The sequence below is a fragment of the Pelodiscus sinensis genome, chromosome 1 (assembly GCF_049634645.1).
Source record: "Pelodiscus sinensis isolate JC-2024 chromosome 1, ASM4963464v1, whole genome shotgun sequence".
Lineage (NCBI taxonomy): Eukaryota > Metazoa > Chordata > Testudines > Trionychidae > Pelodiscus > Pelodiscus sinensis.
The window spans coordinates 326,813,866-326,841,455 of NC_134711.1; the positions used below are offsets into that span (position 1 = coordinate 326,813,866).

At 47.0% G+C, this 27,590-nt stretch overlaps 3 protein-coding genes across 3 annotated transcripts; all 3 read left to right on the forward strand.

Moving 5' to 3' along the window:
* Positions 1-118: 118 nt before the first annotated feature.
* LOC106732407 (olfactory receptor 52P1-like) lies at positions 119-1,057 on the forward strand. Its single transcript, XM_014576389.2, has one exon. It carries the CDS (start codon positions 119-121, stop codon positions 1,055-1,057), a length of 939 nt encoding a protein of 312 aa, XP_014431875.1.
* Positions 1,058-6,594: 5,537 nt separating this feature from the next.
* On the forward strand, positions 6,595-9,057 carry LOC142827213 (olfactory receptor 52P1-like). Its single transcript, XM_075921461.1, has one exon. The coding sequence runs from the start codon at positions 6,634-6,636 to the stop codon at positions 7,570-7,572; it is 939 nt and encodes a 312-aa protein (XP_075777576.1). The 5' UTR covers positions 6,595-6,633; the 3' UTR covers positions 7,573-9,057.
* A 1,718-nt stretch (positions 9,058-10,775) lies between these two features.
* On the forward strand, positions 10,776-26,539 carry LOC142826606 (olfactory receptor 52P1-like). Its single transcript, XM_075919703.1, has 2 exons — positions 10,776-10,852; positions 21,463-26,539. Exon 2 carries the CDS (start codon positions 21,507-21,509, stop codon positions 22,443-22,445), a length of 939 nt encoding a protein of 312 aa, XP_075775818.1. The 5' UTR covers positions 10,776-10,852; positions 21,463-21,506; the 3' UTR covers positions 22,446-26,539.
* The last annotated feature ends 1,051 nt before the right edge of the window (positions 26,540-27,590 follow it).

Here is a 27,590-nt window from a genome sequence, read left to right on the forward strand (position 1 = left end):
TTGCAATGTTTCCTATGCCCATTTGTTATACAGTGAGTAACCCTCCCCCCCACTCTGCTTCTCTCCCTTCACAGGCATATTGAGCATTTCTGAGCCTCATTGACGCATCAAACACTTCATGGCGGCTTTCAACTTCACCCCCTCTGACTCTTTATCATTCATCCTCATGGGCATCCCTGGCCTGGAAGCTGACTACATATGGATTGCCATCCCTTTCTCTACTGTCTACACTGTTGGACTTTTGGGAAACATCACAGTTCTGTTTTTAGTAGGCAAAGAGCAGAGCCTGCATCAGCCGATGTACCTGCTGCTCTGCATGTTGGCGCTCACCGACATCGGCATCTCTACCTCCGTTGTGCCGAAGGCCCTGTGTATTTTTTGGTTCAATATGAAAGACATTACTATGGCTGGCTGCCTCACCCAAATGTTTTTCCTTCATGCAGTTTCTCTGATGCAGTCAGCCGTCCTTGTGACGATGGCCTTTGATCGCTACATTGCCATATGTTACCCTCTGAACTATGCCACCATCCTCACCAACACCCGGATTGGGAAGCTGGGAGTTGCAGGTTTGGTGAGATCTGTTCTCTTCGTTCTGCCCCTGCCTGTGCTGATGAGCCGGCAGCCATTCTGTGCCAACCACATTATCCCCCACACGTACTGCGAGCACATAGCTGTGGCAAAGATATCGTGTGGGGACACCACGGTCAACAGGATGTACGGCTTGGTGATGGCGTTTGTGGTTATTGGGTTAGATCTGATGCTGGTTGTGCTGTCCTATGGTCTGATCCTCAGGGCCGTCCTCAGAATCTCCTCCAGGAAAGCCCATCAGAAAGCCCTCAACACCTGCACTGCCCACATCTGTGTGATGGTGATGTCTTTTACTCTCTTCTTCTTCTCCACTCTCACACACCGGTTTGGTCAGAGCGTCGCTCCCCATGTTCATATCATCTTGGCCAACCTCTTCTACCTCTTCCCCCCCATGCTCAACCCTATCATTTATGGAGTCAAAACAAAAGAGCTTCGTGAGAAAGTGGGAAAATACACATGCAAAGGGTGATTGGCAATGGCTGCTTATATTTTAAATTTGTGCAACAAGAGGGAGAAAGGATATCTCCTTAATAATCCAGGGTCCTCTGTCCCGGTTTGGCTGAGCTCAGCACTGTGAAAGTTCACAAACTGAGAAATTCCTCATATTTCATGTCAAGTCACTCCATGAACCAGCATTGCTGAATTCCTGAGTTCTTGCTTTGTCACCAATGCCTGACATTTTTCACTATCATCTCTTAATTCCTAGTCCCACACACCTCGTCACTCAGCCTTTCCATGACTTCCAGACCAACAGAGTGACTTGATCAGTCCAATGAACAGATGCTACATTTTCATTCAGCCACAGACAAGGAAACCACATTGCTGACCTTCTTTATTACACATACAGTCAACCAGTGAGTCAAATTCCCTGATTTTTACTATTTCCAATCCATCAGGAAGTCTGGAGCATGAAGATATTCTCCTACGGCAGTGTTTCCCAACCAGGGTTCTGTGGGACCCCGGGGTTCCACAGACCATCGTCAGGAGTTCTGCGAGAAATCGTGGAATAAATACTTTTTTTTCTTACAATGTAAGCTGACGTATATATATAACAGCTCTTTACAAATAAATTTTCTTGACAATAGTTTAGCAGTAATTGAATTGCGCTCCCCGCTGTCAACTTTTTCGGGCCAAGCAAACATTTTCATAGGTAGAGGTTCCTCAGGATATGAAAAATTATTTTAGGAGTTCCTCCATGGGAAAAAGGTTGGGAATCACTGTCCTAGGGCATGTTTGTGAGACTTGTGAAACTGTATTTTCAAGAACGGGACTGCTATATTAAATGATGGCCGTCATTGTTGAGGTAAATTCCTGACTACAGTCTCTTTTAAACTGCAAAAGTGTGGTAAATTTCTGAATATAATCACTTTTCAGCTCGAAAAATGAGGTAACTTTTGACTAAAACAGTCACTTTTCAGCTGGAACTTTCAAAACACTGTGGAGCTCCTTGCCTGAGGATGTGGTGAAGACTAAGACTTTAACAAGATTCAAAAAAGAAGTAGATAGGTTCATGGAGGTGGGTGACAGTGGAGGGATCACGGGATGGTTACCCGTTGTGTTCCCTCTGTCTGGGCATCTGGCATTGGCCACTGTTGGCAGACAGGATACCGGGCTGGATGGGCTGTTGGTCTGACCCAGTATGGCCGTTCTTATGTTCTTAACACACACTAACCATTCACATTGCTGAAGATGTTAAAAGTAGATTCCAAGAGTTCATGGTGGAGTGTTTGAAAGAGGTGAAACAGAGATTGCCACCAAATGTCCTGATGAATGAATTGCTTGCAGTACTAAGTCCTTCTACTGCGCTCAGCCCTGCATGACCTAGCTTGTCTGAGATCTCATTTTTGCCATTAGTTTGCAGAGACCTTGGGCAGTTGGAGGAGCAACTGAAAGTTCTGCCCCAAATTGACTGGCCTCATACTCAGGACTAGGAAGTAGAGCAGTTTGGGGTTGCAGTTCTTGAACACATGGGTGCTGCTGAGGACAAAGACTTCAGGGAACATGGCTTTTTTCATAGAATCATAGAATCATAGAATAATAGGACTGGAAGGGACCTCGAGAGGTCATCGAGTCCAGCCCCCCGCCCTCAAGGCAGGACCAAGCTCCGTCTACACCATCCCTGACAGATGTCTATCTAACCTGTTCTTAAATATCTCCAGAGAGGGAGATTCCACCACCTCCCTTGGCAATTTATTCCAATATTTGACCACCCTGACAGTTAGGAATTTTTTCCTAATGTCCAATCTAAACCTCCCCTGCTGCACTTTAAGCCCATTACTCCTTGTCCTGTCCTCAGTAACCAAGAGGAACAAATTTTCTCCTTCCTCCTTGTGACACCCTTTTAGATATTTGAAAACCGCTATCATGTCCCCCCTTAATCTTCTTTTTTCCAAACTAAACAAGCCTAGTTCATGAAGCCTGGCTTCATAGGTCATGTTCTCTAGACCTTTAATCATTCTTGTCGCTCTTCTCTGTACCCTTTCCAATTTCTCCACATCTTTCTTGAAATGTGACGCCCAGAACTGGACACAGTACTCCAGCTGAGGCCTAACTAGTGCAGAGTAGAGCGGCAGAATGACTTCACGAGTTTTGCTTACAACACACCTGTTGATGCAACCTAGAATCATATTTGCTTTTTTTGCAACAGCATCACACTGTTGACTCATATTCAACTTGTGGTCCACTATGACAAACTGACCTGGTGACTTGCTGACATCTAACTTTCCTAAGTCATTTTGCTCATTCATTACTCTCACTACCCTCTAGCAAGGCTGTAGCTCGTAGTTTGGTTTCTCAGCTGAATTTGATAAGAGCCTGAGGGCTTGCGGCCGCCACCAGAACAGGTGGCTTCTCTGCGGTATCACAACACACCAGCCAGGGCCTGGGCAGGAGGCCCTGGATATGTGATTGAAAAAAGTGGGACTGTTCCTGAAATCCCAGACATGGTGCTTGGTGCTGTCTCCTAGGTGCGCAGAGCGGGAGTCCTTGTTTCTTTGAGCAGTTCCCTTGTTGTCTTTGTTTCTTTTTACCAAGGCTGGTTAAAAAATTATATTTGAGTTTCGCTGAATGTGGTGAGGGTACCCCAAAGTAGGAACACTGTAGCTCTGTGTTAAGTGACCACAATGAGATTGGAGGTTCAGATCCCCCAGGGTTCCTTGGCCCAGCCATGTCACCATTACAAGGGCTCTGCCACATGAAAGAATGGAAGGAGAGTCCTTGAACAGAGGAAGGCCTGTGGGTTAAGGGAGTGAGGGTGGGGACTCGGACGCTTTTTCTAGCTACTTCCTCCAGCATACAGCGGAAGCCAGAATTGCTCCCCATAATAGCAGGACCATTCCCTCACACTAAGGAACCGGGACAAACTGGTGGGTTGGATCCCAGTGATATGTAGAGAGACGTGTAACTAGTCAGAGTGACATGAAAGTGATAACAGCTGCGCTGTGTAACTTTGGGGAGCACATTTTCTGCGTGAGGTGAATGTAACATTACAGCATGACATGGCTTCCCAGAGACTAGTGTCATAGGAAACCTTTTCCCGGTGCTGTTTTCTTATTGGGATAGAGCAGTGAACCTGACCCTGTATATTTGGCGTTTTGAACAGATCTCATAAGAGATGAAAGCTTGGTCTTGGAATAGACAACACAATTAATCCTCAACCAGGATAAAGTACTCTCACCTCTCAGATTTAATGTGACCCCATCCATTTCCAGCAGCACTGCCACACATAGCCCACTCCACAGCACACACGCACAGAAAAGGAAGCCATCATCAACTGTGAGGCTGGAAAATCTGCCAGGCTCAGTGTCCCCTGACAATTCGAGCCATTGCTCTCAGCATAACATTTCCGCTTTCCCTGGGGAGGCTTTCAGGCTCGAGTTCCCTGGGGCCTGTTTTCTGCTCGTCCCACCGCTCATGAAACCGAGGGAATTGTCTGGCATTGCAGGCCAGCCCGAGATTCTGCAGGGACGGTGAAGGGGAAGTATAAAGGTCACTTTCCTGCACACTGAGTCGCAGACATGTAAGATCCACATGCTGGTTCCCAGGACTTTGCCTTCCTGTTGCAGGACGGAGATTTCTTCTCTCTGCTCAGTGGGATTTTGGTAAGTTGCCTGTTTCTGCATTACACTGAATGCTGAGGGCTCAGGAATAGATCCAGGTGTCAAGGCAAGAACCCTCTTGACAGAAATTCAGCAGAACAAAGACTGGAACTGTTCAGTGCTTTGAGAAAGGTAAAGGGAGACTCTGGAAGTCCTGGGGATAATTGAGGCAAAGGTTTCTTTTTCAGATCAGTTCCTTCTCTCTTGCTGTAGCTCAGTAATTTCCACTTCTGAAGCTGGCTGGTTTTTACCGTGGTTCACTCAAATTTTTTAATTTAGCAGATTTTCTGTCCTGTTAGGAAATGCAGCCAAAGCCTCAGCAGTGAGTATCTGTGTCACCAGAGGGTTTGCAACAGGAAGGGGTCACACTCCACCCGGACTGTGCTGTGTGTCTGGGGGCCAGGGATGACGGGACATGCAGTATCCAGATCACAGTGTCACAGAGGCCTGAGACAATGTGAAATAGGGAATGAACAGCCTGCCTAGAGCACAGACCTAAGAGGTGTGATGTGGCCTGCTAGAGGACAGGGGATTGTCTCAGACTGGAACGGTTCTGTAAACCTCATTCCAGCAGAGTCCCCTTGATGCTTTTGCCCGTCTAGAACATCCCTCGTCCCATTTGCATGTGTGTGGTAGGGACATGCACAATAGCAAGCACGGAAAAGCATCCCCAGGAAGGCCTGTCCGGGTTTCTAATGGGCTGTGATATGTTAAAGCATCATGGCCTTTCGAGGAGAAGTTGCTCATGCTGCCTCTTTTTGGTCTCACAGTTCCTCTTCTGCCGGCTTGTACTGTCCCTCTCTCCTTCCCTGCACAGGTGGAGAGGTTTCTGAGGCTCCCTTCACTCCCAGACAGGCAGTTCAGGCTGATCTGCCCCTTTACCTCAGTAAAGTCAGACACTCAGGCTGTGTCCAGACTCAAGGGTGAGGTCTCAGCTAGATATTAGGAAAAACTATTTCCGTAGGACAATGTTTCCTAATCGGGGTTCCGCAGAACCCTGGGGTTCCATGGACCATCATCGGGGTTCCGTGAGAATCGTGGAATAAATAACACTGGGCAGGGCCTGGAGCATCTGTCACGCCCTTCACCTCCCACCCTGGTGCTTGGCTGACTTCTGCGTAGCTCAGTGCAGGAGCAAGCGGCCATTTGGGCTCCGCAAGTGAGAGGCGGGAGGGGGAGGAGAAGAGAAAGAGAGAATGAGGCAGGAGGGGTAGGATATTTGATATTTGAAAAAAAAAAGATTAGATAATACAAAAAAAGACAGGAAAAATACTCCAATTTCTTTTTCTGACAATGTAAGCTCTCACACACATGCACACACACACATATAAAACCGCCCTTTACAAATACATTTTCTTATAAAAATTTAGCAGTAATTGAATTGCGCTCCCCGCTGTCAACTTTTTCTGGCCAAGCAAACATTTTCATAGGTAGGGGTTCCTCGGGATACAAAAAATTATTTTAGGGATTCCTCCATGGGAAAAAGGTTGGGAATCACTGCCCTAGGAGGATGGTGAAGCACTGGGATGAGTTCCCTACGGATGTAGAGGAATCTCTATTCCTAGAAGTTTTTAAGTCTCGGCTTGACAAAGCCCTGGCTGAGATGATTGAGTTGAGATTGGTCCTCCTTTGGGTAGGGGGCTGGACTCGATGACTCCTGAGGTGTCTTCCAGCCCTAGGATTCTATGTTTCTATTCTCAGGCCTTAGAGAGAATACTTTTTTTTTCCTCTTCCTTGTGACACCCTTTTAGCTACTTGAAAACTTCTGTGATGTCCCCTCTCAGTCTTCTCTTTGTGGCTACCGCACAGCTCATCCCTTTTCTAGATAGGAAACAATAATACATGATTTACTGTACTATTCGTTATAAAGTGTGTAATCCTTGATTGTTCCTTTCCTTTCACAGGCACTTTGAAAAAGTTTCAGACTGATCAACTCATTAACCATCTCATGGAAGCTTTCAACGTCACCTTCTCTGAGCCTCCAACATTCATCCTGATGGGCATTCCCGGCCTGGAAGCTGCTCACATCTGGATCGCCATCCCTTTCTGTGAGTGCTACACTATCAGCTTGCTGGGAAATTTCATGTTACTCTTTGTGATATTCAAAGAGCAGACCCTGCACAAGCCGATGTACCTGCTGCTCTGCATGCTGATGATTGCAGACATCGGCATCGCTACCTCCGTCGTGCCGAGGGCATTGTTTATATTTTTGTTCAATATGAAAGACATTACTATTGCTGGCTGCCTCACCCAGATGTTCTTCCTTCATTCAGTTTCTCTCATGCAGTCAGCCATCCTTGTGACAATGGCCTTTGATCGCTACATTGCCATATGTTACCCTCTGAACTATGCCACCATCCTCACCAATGCCCGGATAGCTAAGCTGGGGGTTGTGGGTTTGATGAGATCTGTTCTCTTCATTCTGCCCCTGCCTGTGCTGATGAGCCGGCAGCCTTTCTGTGCCAACCGCATTATCCCCCACACGTACTGCGAGCACATAGCTGTGGCAAAGATATCGTGTGGGGACACCACGGTCAACAGGATGTACGGCTTGGTGATGGCGTTTGTGGTTATTGGGTCAGATCTGATGCTGGTTGTGCTGTCCTATGGTCTGATCCTCAGGGCCGTCCTCAGAATCTCCTCCAGGAAAGCCCACCAGAAAGCCCTCAACACCTGCACCGCCCACATGTGTGTGATGGTGACGTCTTTTACTCTCTTCTTCTTCTCTATTCTCACACACCGGTTCGGTCAGGGCATCGCTCCCCATGTTCATATCATCTTGGCCAACCTCTTCTACATCTTCCCCCCCATGATCAACCCCATCATTTATGGAGTCAAAACGAAAGAGCTTCGTGTGAAAGTGGGTAAATACACCTGCCGAAGGTGATTGGCAGGGGCCACTTATACTTTAAATTTGTGGAACGAGAGGAGGGAAGGATATCTCGTTATTAATCAAGGATACTTCATTCCTGTTTGGAAGATCTCAGGACTCTGAAATTTCAAAGTCTGAAAAATTTCCCACCCTCCATGTCTTATCTCTCCATGACACAGCACTGCTCTCTTTATTCCTAATTGTCCTTTCTGTCGCCTGACATTTTTCATTGTCACCTCTTAATTCCTAGTCCCACACACCACATCACTCAGCCTTTCCATGACTTCCAGACCAACAGAGTGACTCGATCACTTGAATGAACCGAGGCTACCCTTAAGCGAAAGACAAACAAGGAAACAACATTGCTTCTTTGTCGTATGTACAGTCACTTGATGACTCAAATTTACCTGATTTTGGTATTTTCAATCCATCAAGAAGACTGGAGTATAAACCAAGTATTTCAGTTGGAAAGTAAAAACCCAGGAAAACTGCACTTAGGATAGTTTCCCAGAACATGTTGCTGAAATCTGTGAACCTTTTTGTTAAACTATGACCATAACTGTTGCGGCAAACTACTGATCACTTCACGCAGTCACTCTCAGCTGGAACTTTCAAAACACACACTAACCATTCACATTGTTGCACATGTCAAAAGAATGTTGCAAGAATTCATGGTGGATATTTGGAAAGAGGTTTCCAAAGATTTGGAGAGAGGTTTCCAAAGATTGCCACCAAATGTCCTGATGATTGAATCACTTGCAGTACTCAGTCCTACTATTGCGCTCAGCCCCGCAAGTCCTAGATTGGCTGAGATCTCAATTTTGCAATTGATTTTCGGAGACATTGGACATTGGACTTGTGGCCACCATCAGAGCAGGTGGCTTGTCTGTGGTATCAGCACAGAGCACCCAGCTCTTGGGCAAGAGGCCCTGGATATGTGAGGAACAAAGTAGGAATTGTTGGGCCCAGAAAAACAAGGCCTGGGCAACATTATGCTAAGAAAAGTTAACAAAGGCTAATTTCATAGGCCCCTGAGTATTCTTGACCAGAACCAGGAATGTGGTTCAAACAGAGGCGCGCCCTCCATGCTGGCTTAGGTTATAAAAGTAAGATAAGTGATAAATTACATATTTGTACCTATGTGGCTTGCTTTGGGAACTGGTCTGTAACTCCCTGTATCTGTTCCCCTTCGCTAATCTTACCTCCCTATTTTTGCCCTTTGTGCCCAACTTCTTTGTCTTCTTGTTCCTGGTACCTGCCTTTTGTGATCGATAAGAAAGTTGCAGATGCATTATGAAGCGCTTCTGGCCACAATGAATGGTTGGCCAAGATATGCATAGATAGTAAAAGTTTTGGAAAGGGGGGTAAGTGGCTTGGATGAAGAGCTTATGATGCGACGGAACTGTCTTTATAAACCTACCTGTTACTAAAATCGGGGCTGGTTCTCTTTGGAGACGGGCCGCTCTCTATTGTTGTGTGCACTCTTCAATAAAGAGCTTGTGATTGGACTTTGCTGGTGTTGCCTGTCTCTGCGGTCAGACAACGAACCGAGCCGTCTGGGCTGGAGTCCCTGACAGAATGTTCCTGAAATTGTCGACATGGTATTTGGCGTTGTTTCCCAGGCCCACAGAGCGGGATTCCTCATTCCCTTGTTGTCTTTGTTTCTTTTTACCAAGGCTGGTCAATAAATTATATTTGCATTTCACTGAATGTGGTGATCAGAGTCTGGAAAGCCTCTGGTGTGAGGAGGGTACCCCAGAGTAGGGACACCCTCGCTCTGTGCCAAGGGACCACAATAAGATTTGGGGTTCAAACCCCCAGGATTCCTTGGCCCAGCCATACCACCATTACAAGGGTTCTACCAGACAGAAGAATGAAAGGGGAGTCCTTGAACTGAGGAAGGCCCGTAGATTAAGGGAATGAGGGTGGGGACTCAGACCCTTTCCCTAGCCACTTCCAGTGGTGCAATGCAGAAGCCAGGAGAGCTCCCCACAGTAGCAGGACCCATTCCCTCACCCTAGGGACCCGGGACAAACTGATGAGTTGGATCCCAGTGACATGTAGACAGATGTGTAACTTGGGAGAGCAATATGCACATGTGTGATAACAGCTACACAGTAACTCTGCGGAGCACATTTTGTGAGTGAGGGGAATGTAACATCACTGCACAACATGGCTTCCTAGAGACTAGTGTCATAGGAAACCTTTTCCCGGTGCTGTGTTCTCATGGGGATAGAGAAGTGAACCTGACCCTGTATATTTGGCGTTTTGAACAGATCTCATAACAGATGAAAGCTTGGTCTGGAAATGGACAACACAACTAATCCTCACCTAGGATAAAGTCCTCCTTCCACTCAGATTTAAAGTGACCCCATCCATTTCCAGTAGCACTGCCACACACAGCCCTCCAGCTACATCAGGGCTACCCCAGGAGTCACAATGATACTCAGAGCACCTGCCGAGGGCTGCAACTTAAGTGTGCTTGCATAGACATGCAAATGTATATGCAAATATATGCAAATAGCTCCTTTCATACTGACTGGCATGAGTACAAAGATTAAGGCAAGACTACACAACGCATAGGCCTCATTGAAGTCAGTTCTGCTGATATCAGTAAAATGCAAGATTTCCCCAATTTCCACCCATATGACAGCGCTTTTAATGAGCAATGACAGTCTATGAATTGAACTACTACAATGCATATCCACAGAAGACCATTATAGTCACTACTTTTTTGCTTTGGCTCCCATCCCCGGGCTGCATCTAAAGCCCCGCGTAAATCCAAACTACACCGTGGACCTCAAACAAATGGGCCATGGGCCGCATGTTTGGTAGCCCTGATCTACGTGTTTTATTCGTCTTTACGGTGCTGCTTTGGGTATCTGTTGTTTCTTAAGTTTTTCCAGTTACAGACTAACTTGGCTACCCCTCTGAAGCTCACACATAGACAATAAAGCCACAGGTGACCTGCATGGCTGGAAAATCTGTAAGGCTCAATGTCCCCTAACAATTTGGGCCATTGCTCTTAAGAAATCATTTCCTCACTCCCATGGGAGGCTCTCAGACTCAAATTCTCTGTGGCCTGTTTTCTGCTCGTCCCACCACTCATGAAGCCGAGGGAATTATCTGGCATTGCAGGCCAGCTGGAGAGTCTGCAGAGACGGTGCAGGGGAATTATAAAAATCACTGTCCTGCACACTGAGTCGCAGACATGTAAGATCCACACGCTGGTTCCCAGGACTTTGTCTTCCTGTCGCAGGACGGAGATTTCCTCTCTCTGCTCAGTGGGATTTTGGTGAGTTGCCTGTTTCTGCATTACAGTGAATACTGAGAGCTTATGAATGGATCTAGGTATCAAGTCAAGAACCCTTTGGGCAGAAATTCAACAGCAAAATGACTGGGGCTGTTCGGTGCTTTGAGAAAAGCAAAGGGAAACTACCAAGGTATCGGGAAGAGTTTAGGCAAAGCTTTGTTTTTCAGATCAGTTCCTTCTCTCTTTCAGTAGCTCAGGAAATTCCACTTCTGAAGCTGTGCGGTCTTTCCCGTGGCTCACGACACTTTTCCAAGTTAGCAATTTCACTGCCCTGTTAGGAAATGCAGCCAAAGCCTCAGCAGTGAGTATCTGTGTCACCAGAGGGTTTGCAACAGGAAGGGGTCACACACCACCCGGACTGTGCTGTGTGTCTGGGGGCCAGGGATGGCGGGACATGCAGTATCCAGATCACAGTGTCACAGAGGCCTGAGACAATGTGAAATAGGGAATGAACAGCCTGCCTAGAGCACAGACCTAAGAGGTGTGATGTGGCCTGCTAGAGGACAGGGGATTGTCTCAGACTGGAACGGTTCTGTAAACCCCATTCCAGCAGAGTCCCCCTGATGCTTTTGCCCGTCTAGAACATCCTTCGTCCCATTTGCACGTGTGTGGTAGGGACATGCACAATAGCAAGCACGGAAAAGCATCCCCAGGAAGGCCTGTCCGGGTTTCTAATGGGCTGTGATATATTAAAGCGTCGTGGCCTTTCGAGGAGAAGTTGCTCATGCTGCCTCTTTTTGGTCTCACAGTTCCTCTCCTGCCGGCTTGTACTGTCCCTCTCTCCTTCCCTGCACAGGTGGAGAGGTTTCTGGGGCTCCCTTCACTCCCAGACAGGCAGTTCAGTCTGATCTGCCCCTTTACCTCAGTAAAGTCAGACACTCAGGCTGTGTCCATACTCAAGGGTTTTTTCGAATAAGGTAGCCTTTTTTCGAAAAAACGTCACTTGCATCTAGACTACAGCCGCGTTCTTTCGAAATTAAATCGAAAGAACGCGGCTTTTCTTTCGATGGCGGTAAACCTCATTTCACGAGGAAGAACGCCTTTTTTCGAAAGTGCTCTTTCGAAAAAAGGCATTCTTGAATGCAAACAGGGCGTTTTCGAAAGAGAGCATCCAGACTGCCTGGGTGCTTTCTTTCGAAAAAGCAGCTTGCTTTTTCGAAAGTACTGGTTGCAGTCTAGACACTCTTTTTCGAAAGAGGCTTCCAGTCTAGACGTAGCCTATGTGTAACCTCGTGAGAGGGGGTATTTCTGTGAGCTGCTGCTGGAGGGACTGGAATGTGGTTCTGTACGTTTGTGAGGGTATCACTGTGTGGCAGGGTTGTAAGTTGTGAGAATGGGGGGACGTACATGAGCAGGCGGGCAGTGCTGGGGTGACAGAACAGGCAGGGGGATGTACATGGGCAGGAGGCAGCACCATAGTTTATAGGGATGAGGGGAGTGTACACACAGATAAGCAGGTAGTGCTGAGGGTTGTGAGGGAAACAGGCGGTTTATATAGATAGATGGGACACCCTATTTGCTATGGCAGCAGGGAACAGGATATACACAAACAGGTGTGCAGGGCTGATGACATTGTGTTTTTCTTTGTGACTCCATGTGCATTTGGGCAGACCTCAGGGTCAGGAGGCCCTGGAAAGGCACAGATCTGTAGCCCAGCTGTCACGGCCTTTACTATTCTTGTTGTTTTGTGCTATTAACATAACTTCAGTGGCTATTTACCATGGGGAAATGCCTGGTCTTTGCTCCTCAGAGGCTGCAACCTGCCATCACAGTCTGACCCCCGTCCGTACTCTCCTTCCCCATCCCAGCCCAACTTAGCTTTGAAATTCTTAATGATGGACAGCCGTCCAAGACACTTGGCATATTGTATGAATGGGAAAGTACTCGTACTGTTTAAAAACGTGTATCTTATTTTTGGCTAGAATTTTTTTAAATTCCATTTCTAGCCATTGATTCTTGTCGGACCTATGTACGCAAGGCCGCAGAGCCTTTTATTAAATATTCTTCTGCTCTACTCTGCACTGATTGGGCCTCATTTGGAGTATTGTGTGTACTTCTGGGCACCACATTTGAAGAAGGAAGTGGATATATTGGAGAAGCCCCAGAGAAGAGCAACAAAAATGATTAAAGATCTAGAAAACACAAGCTATGAGGCAAAGCTGAAGGAACTGGGCTTGTTTAGTTTGGAAAAGAGAAGACTGAGGGGGGACATGATAACGTTTGTCAAGTATCTAAAAGGGGTCACAAGAAGAAGGGAGAAAAATTGTTCTTCTTGGCCTCTGTGGATAGGATGCGAAGCAATGGACTTAAATTGCAGCAAGGGAGGTTTGGGTTGGACATGAGGAAAACTTCCTAACTGTCAGGGTACGTCTAGACTACAGGGTTTTGTCGACGGAAGTTTTGTCGACAGATACTGTCGACAAAACTTCTGTTGACATAGAGCATCTAGACACATTCAGTTCTGTCGACAAAGCAAGCTGCTTTGTCGACAAAACCCTGTAGTCTAGATGTAACCCTACAGGCAATAACACCTTCTGTCAACAGAACTCTGTCGACAGAAGGTGTTATGCCTCGTAAAATGAGGTTTACCAGCGTCGACAAAACTGCTGAGTTCTGTTGACATTATGTCGACAGAACTCAGCAGTAGTGTAGACGCAGGTATAGTTTTGTCGACAAAAGTTCACTTTTGTCGACAAAACTCAGTAGTCTAGACACACCCTCAGGGTGGTTTATCCTTGGAATAAATTGCCTAGGGAGGTTGTGGAATCTACGGGTGTGTCTAGACTACCTAATTTTGTCGACAAAAGTGGACTTTTGTCGACAAAACTATACCAGCGTCTACACTACCGCTGAGTTCTGTCGACATAACGTCGACAGAACTCAGCAGTTTTGTCGACGCTGGTATACCTCATTTTACGAGGCATAACACCTTCTGTCGACGTTATGTCGACAGAACTCAGCAGACCTATGTCGACAGAAGGTGTTATTGCCTGTAACGTTGCGTCCAGACTACGGAGTTCTGTCGACAAAGCAGCTTGCTTTGTCGACAGAACTCAATGTGTCTGGACGCTCTTTGTCGACGGAAGTTTTGTCGACAGTATCTGTCGACAAAACTTCCGTCGACAAAACGCGATAGTCTAGACGTACCCCCTATCACTGGAGATATGTAAGGACGGGTTAGATAGATGACTATCAGGGATGATCTACATGGTGCTTGGTCCTGCCGTGGGGGTAGGGGACTGCACTTGATGATCTCTCAATGTCCCTTCCATTTCTCATATTCATAGAATCATAAAATCATAGAATACTAGGACTGGAAGGGACCTCGAGAGGTCATCGAGTCCAGTCCCCTGCCCTCATGGCAGGACCCAGTACTGTCTAGACCATCCCTGATAGACATTTATCTAACCTACTCTTAAATATCTCCAGAGATGGAGATTCCACAACCTCCCTGGGCAATTTATTCCAGTGTTTAAACATCCTGACAGTTAGGAACTATTTCCTAATGTCCAACCTAAACATCCCTTGCTGCAGTTTAAGCCCATTGCTTCTTGTTCTATCTTCAAAGACAAGGAAGAACAAGTTTTCTCCCTCCTCCTTGTGACACTCTTTTAGATACCTGAAAGCTTCTATCATGTTCCCCCTCAGTCTTCTGTTTTCCAAACTAAACAAGCCCAGTTCTTTCAGTCTTCCTTCATAGGTCATGTTCTCTAGACTTTTAACCATTCTTGTTTCTCTTCTCTGAACCGTCTCCAATTTCTCTACATCTTTCTTGAAATGTGGCACCTAGAACTGCACACAATACTCCAATGGAGGCCTAATCAGCAGAGAGTAGAATGGAAGAATAACTTCTCGTGTCTTGCTCACAACACACCTGTTAATGCACCCATAAATCATATTTGCGTTTTTTGCAACAGCGTCACACTGTTCACTCATATTTAGCTTGTGGTCCACTATAACCCCTAGATCCCTTTCTGCTGTACTCCCTAGACAGTCACTTCCCATTCTCTATGTGTGAAACTGATTGTTCCTTCCTAAGTGGAGCACTTTGCATTTGACCTTATTAAACTTCTTCCTCTTTACCTCAGACCATTTCTGCAATTTGTCCAGATCATTTTGAATTATGACCCTGTCCTCCAAAGCTGTTGCAACTCCTCACAGCTTGATATCATCTGCAAATCATATTCTATTATTTGTTCCCCAGGAAGGTGACTTACAGACGTTTATCAAGTCATCCCTTAAACTATCTTTGTTCAGCTGAATAGATGGAGCTCTTGGATTGGTCAGTATGAGGCAGATTTTCTAAACTGTTACTAATTATTGTGAATGGTCTCTGAACCCTTTCCCACATACAATAATCCAGTTCTAATCATGGACACCAGAACGGGTCCCAGGGTTCCAGCAGCTGTCCCGCAAGTGAAAAATATGGAGGTAAAATACTTCTCTACCTTTCCTTCAGAATCCCACATTGTCATGCCAAGATCACATTTTGCATTTTGGCCACAGGGTCTCACGGGAAGCTTGTGTTTAGTGGAGGATCCTTTTATAACCCCAAACCTTGTTTAGAGATGCGAATAGGAAACCTCTCTTACATTCTTTGTTCCTAGGGGTAGATATCTTCATGGCTATAGTAGAAGGCATACGGTTCACTTAAAGCCTACTTTGCCAACAAATACAAATTGCTCTGAATGCGTGATCTGTCTACTTTATTATTGACAACCCCACATGTCTGCGTCTACTGCAAGTTTAACTCACAAGAATGGGAAAAAATTGAATTACTAAAATATTTCTATTTTTGCACTTGTCAGTTAATGCCTGTAAGTTATGTCTCAGAGAAAACTGAGTGCATGGAAAGTGTCTCACCCAAAGAAATAAGGGAAGTAAAAAAGGTGAAGGACTTAGCCATAAATAGCAAGATCCTTGTATCCTTCATGCCCATTCTGTTGGTATGGTCATAACCCCACATGCTAACAGCCATTTATATGGGGGGACACTTGGCTTGTTTCAGCATTGAAATTGTGTCATGCATCTGACCTGTGGTCTGTTTAGTCGGGTGTCCTCTCTCTGACAGTGGCAGCCCCTGGTGCTGCAGTTGACTGTGTAGGAAACCCAGCAGTAGGTGAGGGCGGAGGTGACTTGACCTTCATGAGTCCAATTCATCTGATGAAGTAGGTTTTGCCTATGGAAGTTCATGAGTCTCTCTCTCTATTTTTTGTTAATTTCTAAGGTGCCATAGGAGAAGTCATTATTTTTAAAGTTGTAGACTAACATAGCTAGCCCGCCACAACTTCATGAGTCTGTCACCCTTCACAAATAGCTGGCAGACATTTGTGTGTGCCCTTAAAAGCATAGGTGGCTAGGCTTTCTGAAATATTAATTTAGTTATAATAATGGTACACTCTTGGAACACCCTTGGTACTTGAAATCTGCTATCATGTCATACAATCATTGAATCATAGAACACTAGACCTTGAATGGACCGCGAGAGGTCATCAAGTCCAGGGCCCTGTCCTCATGGCACAGGACCAAGCACCATCTAGATCATCCCTGAGAGATGTCTATCCAAACTGCTCTTAACTATCTGAACTGATTGAGAAGCCACAGCCTCCCTAGGCAACGTATTCCAGTGTGTTACCATCCGGACAGGTAGGAACTTTTTCCTAATCATAGAATCATAGAATACTAGGACTGGAAGGGACCTCAAGAGGTGATCGAGTCCAGCCCCCCGCCCTCAAGGCAGGACCAAGCTCCTAACCTAAATGTCTAACCTAAACCTCCCTTGCTGCAGTTTAAGCCCATTGCTTCTTGTCCTATCAAACAAGCAAGAAAACAAAACAAAACAAAATATTTTTTCTCATTCTTCCTTGTAACACCTTTTTATGTACTTGAAAATTGTTATTGTGACCCCTCTCAGTCTTATCATTTCTTGAAATGTGGGGCTGAAAAGTGGACTGAATACGCCAGCTGAGCACTAGCCAGCAAGGAGCAGAGAGAAAGAATGATTTCTCATGTCTTGCTTCCAACATTCCTGCTAATACAACCCAGAATAACTTCTGCTTTCGGGAAGCAACATTAGTCTGTTAACTTGTCATCCTCTATCTCTCCCAGGTCCCTTTCTGCAGTGGCCCTCCTAGTCAGTCATTTACCATTTTGTACCCTAGTTTCCACCCCCAGCACCCTACCCTGCCTATCCCATAAACCCCAATCTCTTGCCCTCATACACTGACTCCTGCACTCCCACATCCTGCACCTCCAGAAGCCCCATTGCTTAATGCCTGAAAGTACAATGCTTCATTTATGCTATTAATCATAGAACATTAGAACTGGAAGGAACCATGAGAGGTCATTGAGTCCAGTCCCCTGCCCTCATAGGAGGGCCAAGTACCATCCCTGACAGATTTTACCCCAAATTCCTAAATGGCCCCTTCAAGGAATGAACTCACAACCCTGGGTTTAGCAGAGCAATGCTCAAACCACTGAGCTATCCCTCCCCACAGCAATACTATTACGTTGTATATTTTTAATCATCAGTAATAGTATGTTGTATATTTTCAGTAATGCAAACGGGCATTTTTATACGGCTCTTTGTTGACCACTTGTTCTGAATTTTGATGTAGTTTGGATCTTTGGTTTGAAAAGGTGGCTGACCCCTGATCGAGACCATCCCTGACAGGTGTTTATCAAACCTTCTCTTAAATATCTCTAGAGATGCAGATTCCACAACCTCCATAGAAAATGTATTCTAGTGTTTAACCACCCTAACAGTTAGGATGGTTTTCTTTATGTCCAACCTGAACCTCCCTTGCTGCAATATAAACCCACGGTTTCTTGACCTATCCTCTCTGTTAAAGGAAAAGGTCTAGGTAGTGATCATCAAATCGTGGAAGTACATGAGTGGTTGCGTAGGTGGTGTTGGAAAGAGGGCCTTGGTTTCTTCAACCACCGGACTCTGTTCTGGGCACAAGGATAGCTAGGAAGAGATGGGATCCACCTAAGCAAGAGAGGAAAGAGCATCTTTGTGGGCAGGTTTTCAAACATAGTGAGGAGGGCTTTAAACTACGTTTGTTAGGGAACAGTGACCTAAGCCCTAAGGTAAGATGGGAAGTGGGATACCAGGAAGAAACACGAAGAGGAAGGAGTAACAAAGGAGGACCCCTGATTCGGATGGAGAAGGTTGGGCAATAAACTAGTTATCTAAGGTGTTTGTACATGAATGCAAGGAGCCTGGGAAACAAACAGAAGGAATTAGAAGCCCTGGCCCAGTTAAAGAATTATGATTTGATTGGAATAATGGAGACTTGGTGGGATGACTTGCATGACTGGAGCACTGTCATGGAAGGGTATAAACTGTTCAGGAAGAATAGGTCGGGGAGAAAAGGAGGAGGAGTTGCATTGTATGTAAGAGAGCAGTATGATTGCTCAGAGCTCTAGTACATAGAGGAAGAAAAGTCTGTTGAGAGTCTGCATTAAGTTTAGAGGCAGGAGCAACAGGGGTGATGTTGTGGTTGGTGTCTGCTATAGACCACCAGATCAAGTGAATGAGGTAAACGAGGCTTTCTTCAGACAAATAAGAGAAGCTTCCAGATGGCAGGCCCTGGTTCTCACGGGGGACTTTAACCACCCTGACATCTGTTGGGAGACCAACACAGCAGCATATGCACAGACAATCCAGGAAGTTTTTGGAGAATGTTGGGGATAACTTCCACTGCTGAAGAAACCAACCAGGCCATGCGTAGCTGGACCTGCTGCTCACAAACAGGGAGGAACTAGTTGGGGGAGTAGAGGTGGGTGACAACCTGGGAAGCAGTGATCATGAGATGGTCAAGTTCAGGATCCTGACCAAAGGAAGAAAGGAGAGCAGCAAAATACACACCCTGGACTTCAGAAAAGCAGACTTTGACTCCCTCAGGGAACTGATGGGCAGGATTCCGTGGGATGCTAACATGAAGGGGAAACGAGTCCAGGGGAGCTGGCAGAATTTTAAAGAATCCTTATTGAAGGCACAGAAAGAAACCATCCCAATGCGCAGTAAGAAAAGCAAATACAGAAGACGTCCAGATTGGCTTAACAGTGAAATCCTTGGCGAGCTTAAACACAAAAATGAAGCTTATAATAAGTGGAAACCTAGACAGATGCCAAGGGAGGAGTATAAATATATTGCTCGAGCATGCAAGGGTGCAATCAGGAAGCTGAAAGCACAACTGGAAATGCAGCTAACAGGGCATGTGAAAGGTAACAAGAAAGGTTTCTACAGCCATGTGTGGCAGGGTCAGGCCAGAGGGCTGCTGCAGAGGAGGGAAAAGGCAGAAAGGGTAAAAGACCTGTCTACAGAAGCAAAGGGCTGCAGGACAATTAGCAGCAGCTGGGAGGGATCTGGCTCAGGCAGATTGGGGCCAGCTGCCTCCCCTGATGGAGGGCTGAAGGCCTTTAAAAGCCTCAACAGTTGGCAGCTGGGGGAGAGAGTGAGAGGATGGGAGTAGAGGTGAAGGAGGGACAGAGAGCAATATGTATGAGAGCCAGTCATACCAGCATGAGAGCAGAAACAGCCAGCCAGGGAGGGAGTTCCAGGAGGAGAGGCTGGGCTCCCTATCACAGAGACCCACTGCGACCCCCAATCCCTGGGGTTGGGAGCGAGAGGCTGGCCCGGGGAAAGAGGGGCCCTCGCTATACATGTTAGCGATAGGAGGGTGATCAGAGAGGGTGTGGGGCCCGTACTTGATGAGGGAGGTAACCTAGTGACAGATGATGTGGGAAAAGCTGAAGTACTCAATGCTTTCTTTTCCTGTCTTTACAGGCTAGGTCAGCTCCCAGACTACTGCACTAGGCAACACAGTATGGCTGTGTCTAGACTGGCCAGTTTTTCAGGAAAATCAGCCGCTTTTCTGGAAAAACTTGCCAGCTGTCTACACTGGCCGCTTGAATTTCCGCAAAAGCACTGACTTCCTACTGTAAGAAATCAGTGCTTCTTGCGGAAATACTGTGCTGCTCCCGTTCAGGCAAAAGTCCCTTGGCCGGTGTAGACAGCTGAGATTTGTTTTCCGCAAAAAATCCCCAATTGCGAAAATGGCAATTGGGGCTTTTTTTGCGGAAAAGCACGTCTAGATTGGCAGGATGCTTTTCCACAAAAAGTGCTTTTGCGGAAAAGCATCTGTACCAATCTAGATGCACTTTTCCAAAAATGCTTTTAACGGAAAACTTTTCCATTAAAAGCATTTCCGGAAAATCATGTCAGTCTAGATGTAGCCTATGGGAAGGAGGTGGGCAGCCCTCAGTGGAGAAAGAACACGTTAGGAACTATTTAGAAAAGCTAGACATACGCAAATCCATAGGTCCAGTTTTAATGCATCCAAGGGTACTGAGGGAGTTGGCAAATGTCATTGCAGAGCCTCTGGCCATTCTCTTTGAAGACTTGTGGAGACTGGGAGAGGTATGAGATGATTGGAAAAAGGACAAAGTAATACCCATCTTTTAAAAAAAGGGAAGAAGGACATTTCAGGGAACTATAGACCAGTCAGTCTTACCACAGTCCCTGGAAAAATCATGGAGGGGACCCTCAAGGAATCCATTTTGAAGCACTTGGAAGAGGGGAAAGTGATCAGGAAAAGTTAAAATAGATTCACTAACAGCAATTCATGCCTGAGCAATTTGATTAGCTTCTATGATGAGACTGGCTCTGTGGATATGGGGAAGTCGGTGTTTCCCGTAGGGCCTGGAGTATCTGTCATGCCCTTCACCTCCCACCCAGGCGCTCGGCTGACTTCTGTGCTGCTCAGCTGTGGGGGCCTGGAGCCTCTATCATGGCCTTCGCCTGGCACTTGGCTGACTTCTGCGCAGCTCAGCTGGGCCGACGTGCGGGAGCAAGCGGCCATTTGGGCTCCACAAGTGAGAGGCAGAAGGGGGAGGATATGTGATATTTGAAAAAAAAGATTAAATAATACAAAAAAAGACAGGTAAAATACTCCAATTTTTTTCTTACAATGTAAGCTCACACACACAAAGACACACACACACATATTAAAACAACAGCCCTTTACAAATACATTTCCTTGAAAAAATGTAGCAGTAATTGAATTGCGCTCCCTGCTGTCAGCTTTTTCTGGCCAAGCAAACGTTTTCATAGGTAGGGGTTCCTTGGATATGAAAAATTATTTTAGGGGTTCTTCCATGGGAAAAAGGTTGGGAAGCACTGCCCTAGGAGGATGGTGAAGCACTGGGATGAGTTCCCTACGGATGTGGAGGAATCTCTATTACTAGAGGTTTTTAAGTCTTGGCTTCACAAAGCCCTGGCTGAGATGATTGAGTTGAGATTGGTCCTCCTTTGGGCAGGGGGCTGGACTCGAGACTCCTGAGGTGTCTTCCAGCCCTAGGATTCTATGTTTCTATTCTCAGGCCTTAGAGAGAATACATTTTTTTCCCTCTTCCTTGTGACACCCTTTTAGCTACTTGAAAACTTCTGTGATGTCCCCTCTCAGTCTTCTCTTTGTGGCTACCGCACAGCTCATCCCTTTTCTAGATAGGAAACAATAATACATGATTTACTGTACTATTTGTTATAAAGTGTGTAATCCTTGATTGTTCCTTTCCTTTCACAGGCACTTTGAAAAAGTTTCAGCCTGATCAACTCATTAACCACCTCATGGAAGCTTTCAACGTCACCTTCTCTGAGCCTCCAACATTCATCCTAATGGGCCTCCCCGGCTTGGAAGCCGCTCACATCTGGATCGCCATCCCTTTCTGTGCGTGCTACACTATCAGCTTGTTGGGAAATTTCATGTTACTCTTTGTGATATTCAAAGAGCAGACCCTGCACAAGCCGATGTTCCTGCTGCTCTGCATGCTGATGCTCGCAGACATCGGCATCGCTACCTCCGTCGTGCCGAGGGCATTGTTTATATTTTTGTTCAATATGAAAGACATTACTATTGCTGGCTGCCTCACCCAGATGTTCTTCCTTCATTCAGTTTCTCTCATGCAGTCAGCCATCCTTGTGACAATGGCCTTTGATCGCTACATTGCCATATGTTACCCTCTGAACTATGCCACCATCCTCAGTAACACCCGGATAGCTAAGCTGGGGGTTGTTGGTTCTATGAGATCTGTTCTCTTCGTTCTGCCCCTGCCTGTGCTGATGAGCCGGCAGCCATTCTGTGCCAACCGCATTATCCCCCACACGTACTGCGAGCACATAGCTGTGGCAAAGATATCGTGTGGGGATACCACAGTCAACAGGATGTACGGCTTGGTGACAGCGTTTGTGCTTATTGGGTCAGATCTGCTGCTGGTTGTGCTGTCCTACGGTCTGATCTTCAGGGCCGTCCTCAGAATCTCCTCCAGGAAAGCCCACCAGAAAGCCCTCAACACCTGCAGCGCCCACATCTGTGTGATGGTGACGTCGTTTACTCTCTTCTTCTTCTCCATTCTCACACAACGATTTGGTCAGGGTGTCGCTCCCCATGTTCATATCATCTTGGCCAACCTCTTCTACCTCTTCCCCCCCATGCTCAACCCCATCATTTATGGAGTCAAAACGAAAGAGCTTCGTGAGAAAGTGGGCAAATACACCTGCAAAAGGTGATTGGCAGGGAGTATCTATATTTTAAATGTGTGCGACAAGAGGGGGGAAACAAGGGTGCTCCATCCCTGTTTGGCAGAAGTGAGAACAGTGCAATTTCACAGTCTGTGAAATTTCCCATACTTAATACTTTATCTCTCCATCACACATCACTACTCTTTCTATTCCTAGCTCCCCTCTACCTTTCCATCACCCAACATTTTTCATTGTCACCTCTCAATTCCTAGGCCCACACACCTGATCATTCAGTCTTTCCATGACTTCCATACCCACAGAGTGACTCGATCACCTGAATGAACTGAAGCTACACTTTTATTAAGACAAAGAAGGAAACAACATTGCCTCTTGATCATATCCAGTGACTCAAATTTACCAATTTTGGTATTTTCAATCCATCAGGAAGACTGGAGCATAAACCAAATATTTCAGTTGGAAAGTAGCAATCCAGAAAAGCTGCATTTAGGATAGTTTCCCAGAGCATGTTGATGAAATTTGTGAAACTGTGTTAAACTATGACCATAACTATTGGGGCAAACTGCTGATCACTTCACACAGTCACTTTCAGCTGGAATTTTCAAAACACACACTAACCGTTCACATTATTGCACATGTCAAAGGAAAGTTTCAAGAATTCATGGTGGATTTTTTTTTTTGAAAGAGGTGAAACGGAAATTAGGACATTTGGTAGCAATGACTGAATCGCTTGCAGTACTCCGTCCTACTACTGCGCTCAGCCCTGAATGACCTAGATTGGTTGAGATCTCATTTTTGCCATTGATTTTCAGAGATGTTGGACAGTTAGGCTGTGTCTAGGCTGGCCAATTTTTCCAGAAAATCAGCCGCTTTTCTGGAAAATCTTGCCAGCTGTCTATACTGGCCGCTTGAATTTCCACAAAAGCACTGACTTCCTACTGTAAGAAATCAGTGCTTCTTGCAGAAATACTATGCTGCTCCCGTTCAGGCAAAAATCTCTTTTGCGCAAAATGTGAAAATGGCGATCGGGGCTTTTTTGCGGAAAAGCGTGTCTAGATTGGCACTGACGCTTTTCCACAAAAAGTGCTTTTGCGGAAAAGTGTCTGTGCCGATCTAGACGCTCTGTTCCGAAAATGCTTTTAACGGAAAACTTTTCCGTTCAAAGCATTTCCGTAAAATCATGCCAATCTAGACGCAGCCTTTGAGGAGCAGTGGAGAGTTCTATCTCCTGTTGACTGGGCCCATACTCAGGACCATGAAGTAGAGGAGTTTGGGGTTGCAGTTCTTGAACACATGGATGCTACTGAGGATATAGACTTTAGCGAACTTGGCTTGTTTAGCGAACTTGGCTGCAAATTAAAGTTTGTTTTCTCAGCTGAGCCTAAGAGCCTGAGCGCTTGTGGCCACCATCAGAATGGGTGGCTTCTCAGCTGAATCAACACTCAGCAGCCAGGATCTGGGCAGGAGGCCCTGGACATGTGAGGAACAAAGCAGAAATGTTCCTGAAATCCCAGACATGGAGCTTGATGTCTCCCAGGTGCGCAGAATGGGAGTCCTGGTTTCCTTGAGCAATTCTCTTGTTTTTGTTTCTTTTTACCAAGGTTGGTCAATAAATTGTATTTGAGTTTCACTGAATGTGGTGATCAGGAAAGGCTCCGCTGTGATAAGGATACCCAGAGTAGGGACACCCTAGCTCTGTGCTAAGTTACCACAATGAGAGTGGGGGTTCAAACCCCCAGGAATTCTTGGCCCAGCCATGCTACCATTACAAGGGCTCTGCCAGACAGAAGAACGGAGGGGCAGTCCTTGAACTGAGGAAGGCCCATTTGTTCAGAGCATGACGGTGGGGACTCAGACCCTTTCACTAGCTACTTCCTCCAGAGTACTGCAGGAGCCAGGAGAGCTCCCCACAATAGCAGGGCCATTCCCTCACACTACGGAGCGGGGACAAACTGGATGGGGGGATGGGTTGGATCCCAGTGATATGCAGAGAGACGTGTAACATGTGAGAGTGACACGCCTGTGATAGCAGCTGTGCTGCAGAACTTTGGGGAGCACATTTTGTGTGTGAGGTGATTGTAACATCACTGGATGACATGGCTTCCCAGAGACTCGTGTCATAAGACACCTTTTCCCGGTGCTGTTTTCTTATGGCGATAGAGCCATGAGCCTGACCTTGTATATTTGGCCTCTTGAACATATCTCATAACAAATGAGAGCGTGGTCACGGGATTGACTCCACAACTCATCAACACCCAGGATGACTTACTCCTTCCACTGAGATTGAACATGTAGCCATAATAAAGTCACCTTCAGGGGTCGTTATCCAGAGCAAAAATGCCAGTGAATTTTACAACCCTTCAGCATTAAAGCAACGAATGGAGAAGGGTTTTTTTGGTTTTCTCATTGTGCCCCCAAGGAAGACTCTGGCAGTGGATAACTGCTGTTTCAAAACTGCCGCTGTGCAAAGACAGAGACCTAGCTGTGTTACTTCCCAAAGCCACTGAACTTGAACTTGAAGCTGCATTTCTAATTGAGGTCAGAGAAGCCAAACGCTCGGCAAGTCAATTAGGAGGAAAATGAGGGAGACGAACCAAATCGTGAGGGAAGGGAGGGCCGGCAGCAGGGGCAACCTGAGGGGGAAGCTTTCAGCTCTCGGCTGAATGCTCACCTAGAGCGATCCGCTCCATTTGCTGTTTACACTGACCCAGCAGCGGACAGCCCTTGGACTGAGCTGGCCCCGGGACGCTGGGCCTCACCACAGGGAGAGGCAGTTGATGCCCAAGAGGAAAGAAGAGCAGCCTCACTACACCCCAGAAGGTGCCTTAGGGGGAGCAGACCTTCACGCTGCCCTGCCTCAGACCCTTTCAGGCGATCGTAGGGAGGTGGTTGGAAGTGGCCCGGAAGGGGAAATAGTCAGTCGGTAGAAAAGGCCAATGGAGGCCAAACCTCCCCTGTGGTGCAGGCAACCAATCTGATGTTTGTGAGAGTGTGGGGATTTGAGTTATGGTGGCCTTCCCTGCTCTCTGACCCAAAGACCCCTCTCCTTTCCCCCCATGGCGCTGCCCATGCTCTTCCTCTGGCTGTCCCTGTACCACCCCTCACAAAGGACCCTTCCACTGCTCACAGAGCGCCTCCTCTTCTCGCCTGAGAGGCCCCACAACCTGCCTCATGAGTCTCTCCCTTCCACCAACCCCTGTGGCCACCTGCCTGCTACTCGCTGCCTCTCTCCTCTCCTCCACTTCCCTTCCAACGTAGCCCCCACCAGCCTCTGGCTGAGTCCACCCTCTCTTCAATCCCCTTTTCCCCCCATGCCTCCCTGTCCCCACTCACGGAGGCCCTCTTCTCCTCTGCTGACCCCCCTCCATGGCTCTCCAACCTGTCTTCGGCTCCTCCATCCCTAACACTATTTCCCCTGAGGCCTCCGCCACTGGCCATATCTAAAAGAGGGCCCCACTGTGTTCCAGCCCCCTTAGCTGAGCTGCTCCAGCACCATCTGGCTCAACAGGGGGAGGTGTCCCGCACCCAGTCCTGGTGTAAGACCCAGACACGCCCCAAAGAGCAGAGGCCTGGAAATTCCATAGGCAATGAAGTCCTAGAAAGAAGCAAAGTGAATTAGGGCCACTAGAATAAGAAAAGTGGTGTGTAGGCCTTTCTCATTTACATCATAGAATCATAGAATCCTATGGCTGGAAGAGACCTCAGGAGGACATTGAGTCCAGCTCCCCTGCCCAAAGCACTCCGTTATTTCTCGTGGGACGAGGTTTACCAGGGTGGTCGAGAAAGGGCTTTAATGTCGACCGCGGAGCGTCCAGACTAGCGTGCTGAGCCGACAAACAGCTGATCAGCTGTTTGTCGACTCAGCACAGCAGCCATTTAAATTTAAATGAAGCGGCAATTATTTAAATCGGCGCTTCATTTCCCTATGCCTACAACACTGATTTACATGGCTCCGTCGATGGAGCCATGTAGTTTAGACACAGCCATACTGTCAAGCCCAGTGTAAATAGTTGTTACCCGGAGGGGCAACCAGTGTGCACATTCCCCCTTTCATTGCTAAAGGGGGCTTAGCCAAGGAATTCATTGTGGGTTTTGAGCTCATTTGGGGAGGGGTATCCCAGGAAGCTAAGCACAGAACTGCACTCTCCTTGGACCTGAAGAAGTTCAGTGTATGCTTCTTGGGGGGGGGGGGGGGGGGGAGGGGGCAGGGATCTCAGCTCAGTGTCTCGGCTGGGGGACACCAGGGAACTGGCCCAGCAGGACCGGGCAGTGAGAAGCCCCGGAGAGCAGGAAGGCGAGTGGCAGTGATTGTATTAGCTCTCTAGGAGGCACCCCCAAGAGGTCTCCTGTGACCTCACCCCATCACACCTTGGGCTGACAGCAAAGGCTATGTGGGTACGTCTACACTACAACGTTAATTCGAACTAACTTAGTTCGAATTAGTTAATTCGAACTAAGCTAATTCGAACTAACGGATCCAGACTAAAAAACTAGTTTGAATTAGCGTTTTGCTAATTCGAACTAGCATGTCCACATTAAGTGGACCCTGAACCAGGCTTAAGGATAGCTGGAAGCAGTGCCGGCAGGGCATCAGAGGAGGACTTAGAGCGTGGAGATGCTGTGTCAGGCTAGCTGAGGGCTGTGCTTAAAGGGTCCCGACCCCCAACCAGGACAGACAGTTCTCAGGGGTGCCCTGCTTGCAAAGCACTCCTGGCTTGGATTGCCCGGAGTACCCACACTGGGCACATCACAGCACTCGGCCATCAGACCGGCTGCACTTGCCGCAGGCTGCCATCTGGGGAGAGGGGACAATTGGGGGGCTGCAGGAGAACTTCTATCCCAAAAGCCCGCAGAGCCATCCCAGTCCTCCCCATCAGGGGCGCATACCCCATTCCTCCCTCACCTCCTTCCACTTACCCTTCCCTAGCCCCCCTTCTTATTGATGTACAAAATAAAGATAACATTTCTTCCAACATTGACTCTGTCTTTATTGAACAAAACTGGGGGAGACTGGGAAAAGGAGGTGGGAGAGGGGAAGAGAGAGGCTGGGAGAGGGGAAGGCAACTAAAATGATCAGGGGTTGGGAACAGGTCCCATATGAAGAGAGGCTAAACAGACTGGGACTTTTCAGCTTAGAAAAGAGGAGACAGAGGGGGGACAGGATAGAGGTCTCTA

Bases quoted from the DNA above. Each gene is read 5' to 3' on its own strand.
- LOC106732407 (XM_014576389.2), top strand. From the start codon at position 119: ATGGCGGCTTTCAACTTCACCCCCTCTGACTCTTTATCATTCATCCTC.
- LOC142827213 (XM_075921461.1), top strand. From the start codon at position 6,634: ATGGAAGCTTTCAACGTCACCTTCTCTGAGCCTCCAACATTCATCCTG.
- LOC142826606 (XM_075919703.1), top strand. From the start codon at position 21,507: ATGGAAGCTTTCAACGTCACCTTCTCTGAGCCTCCAACATTCATCCTA.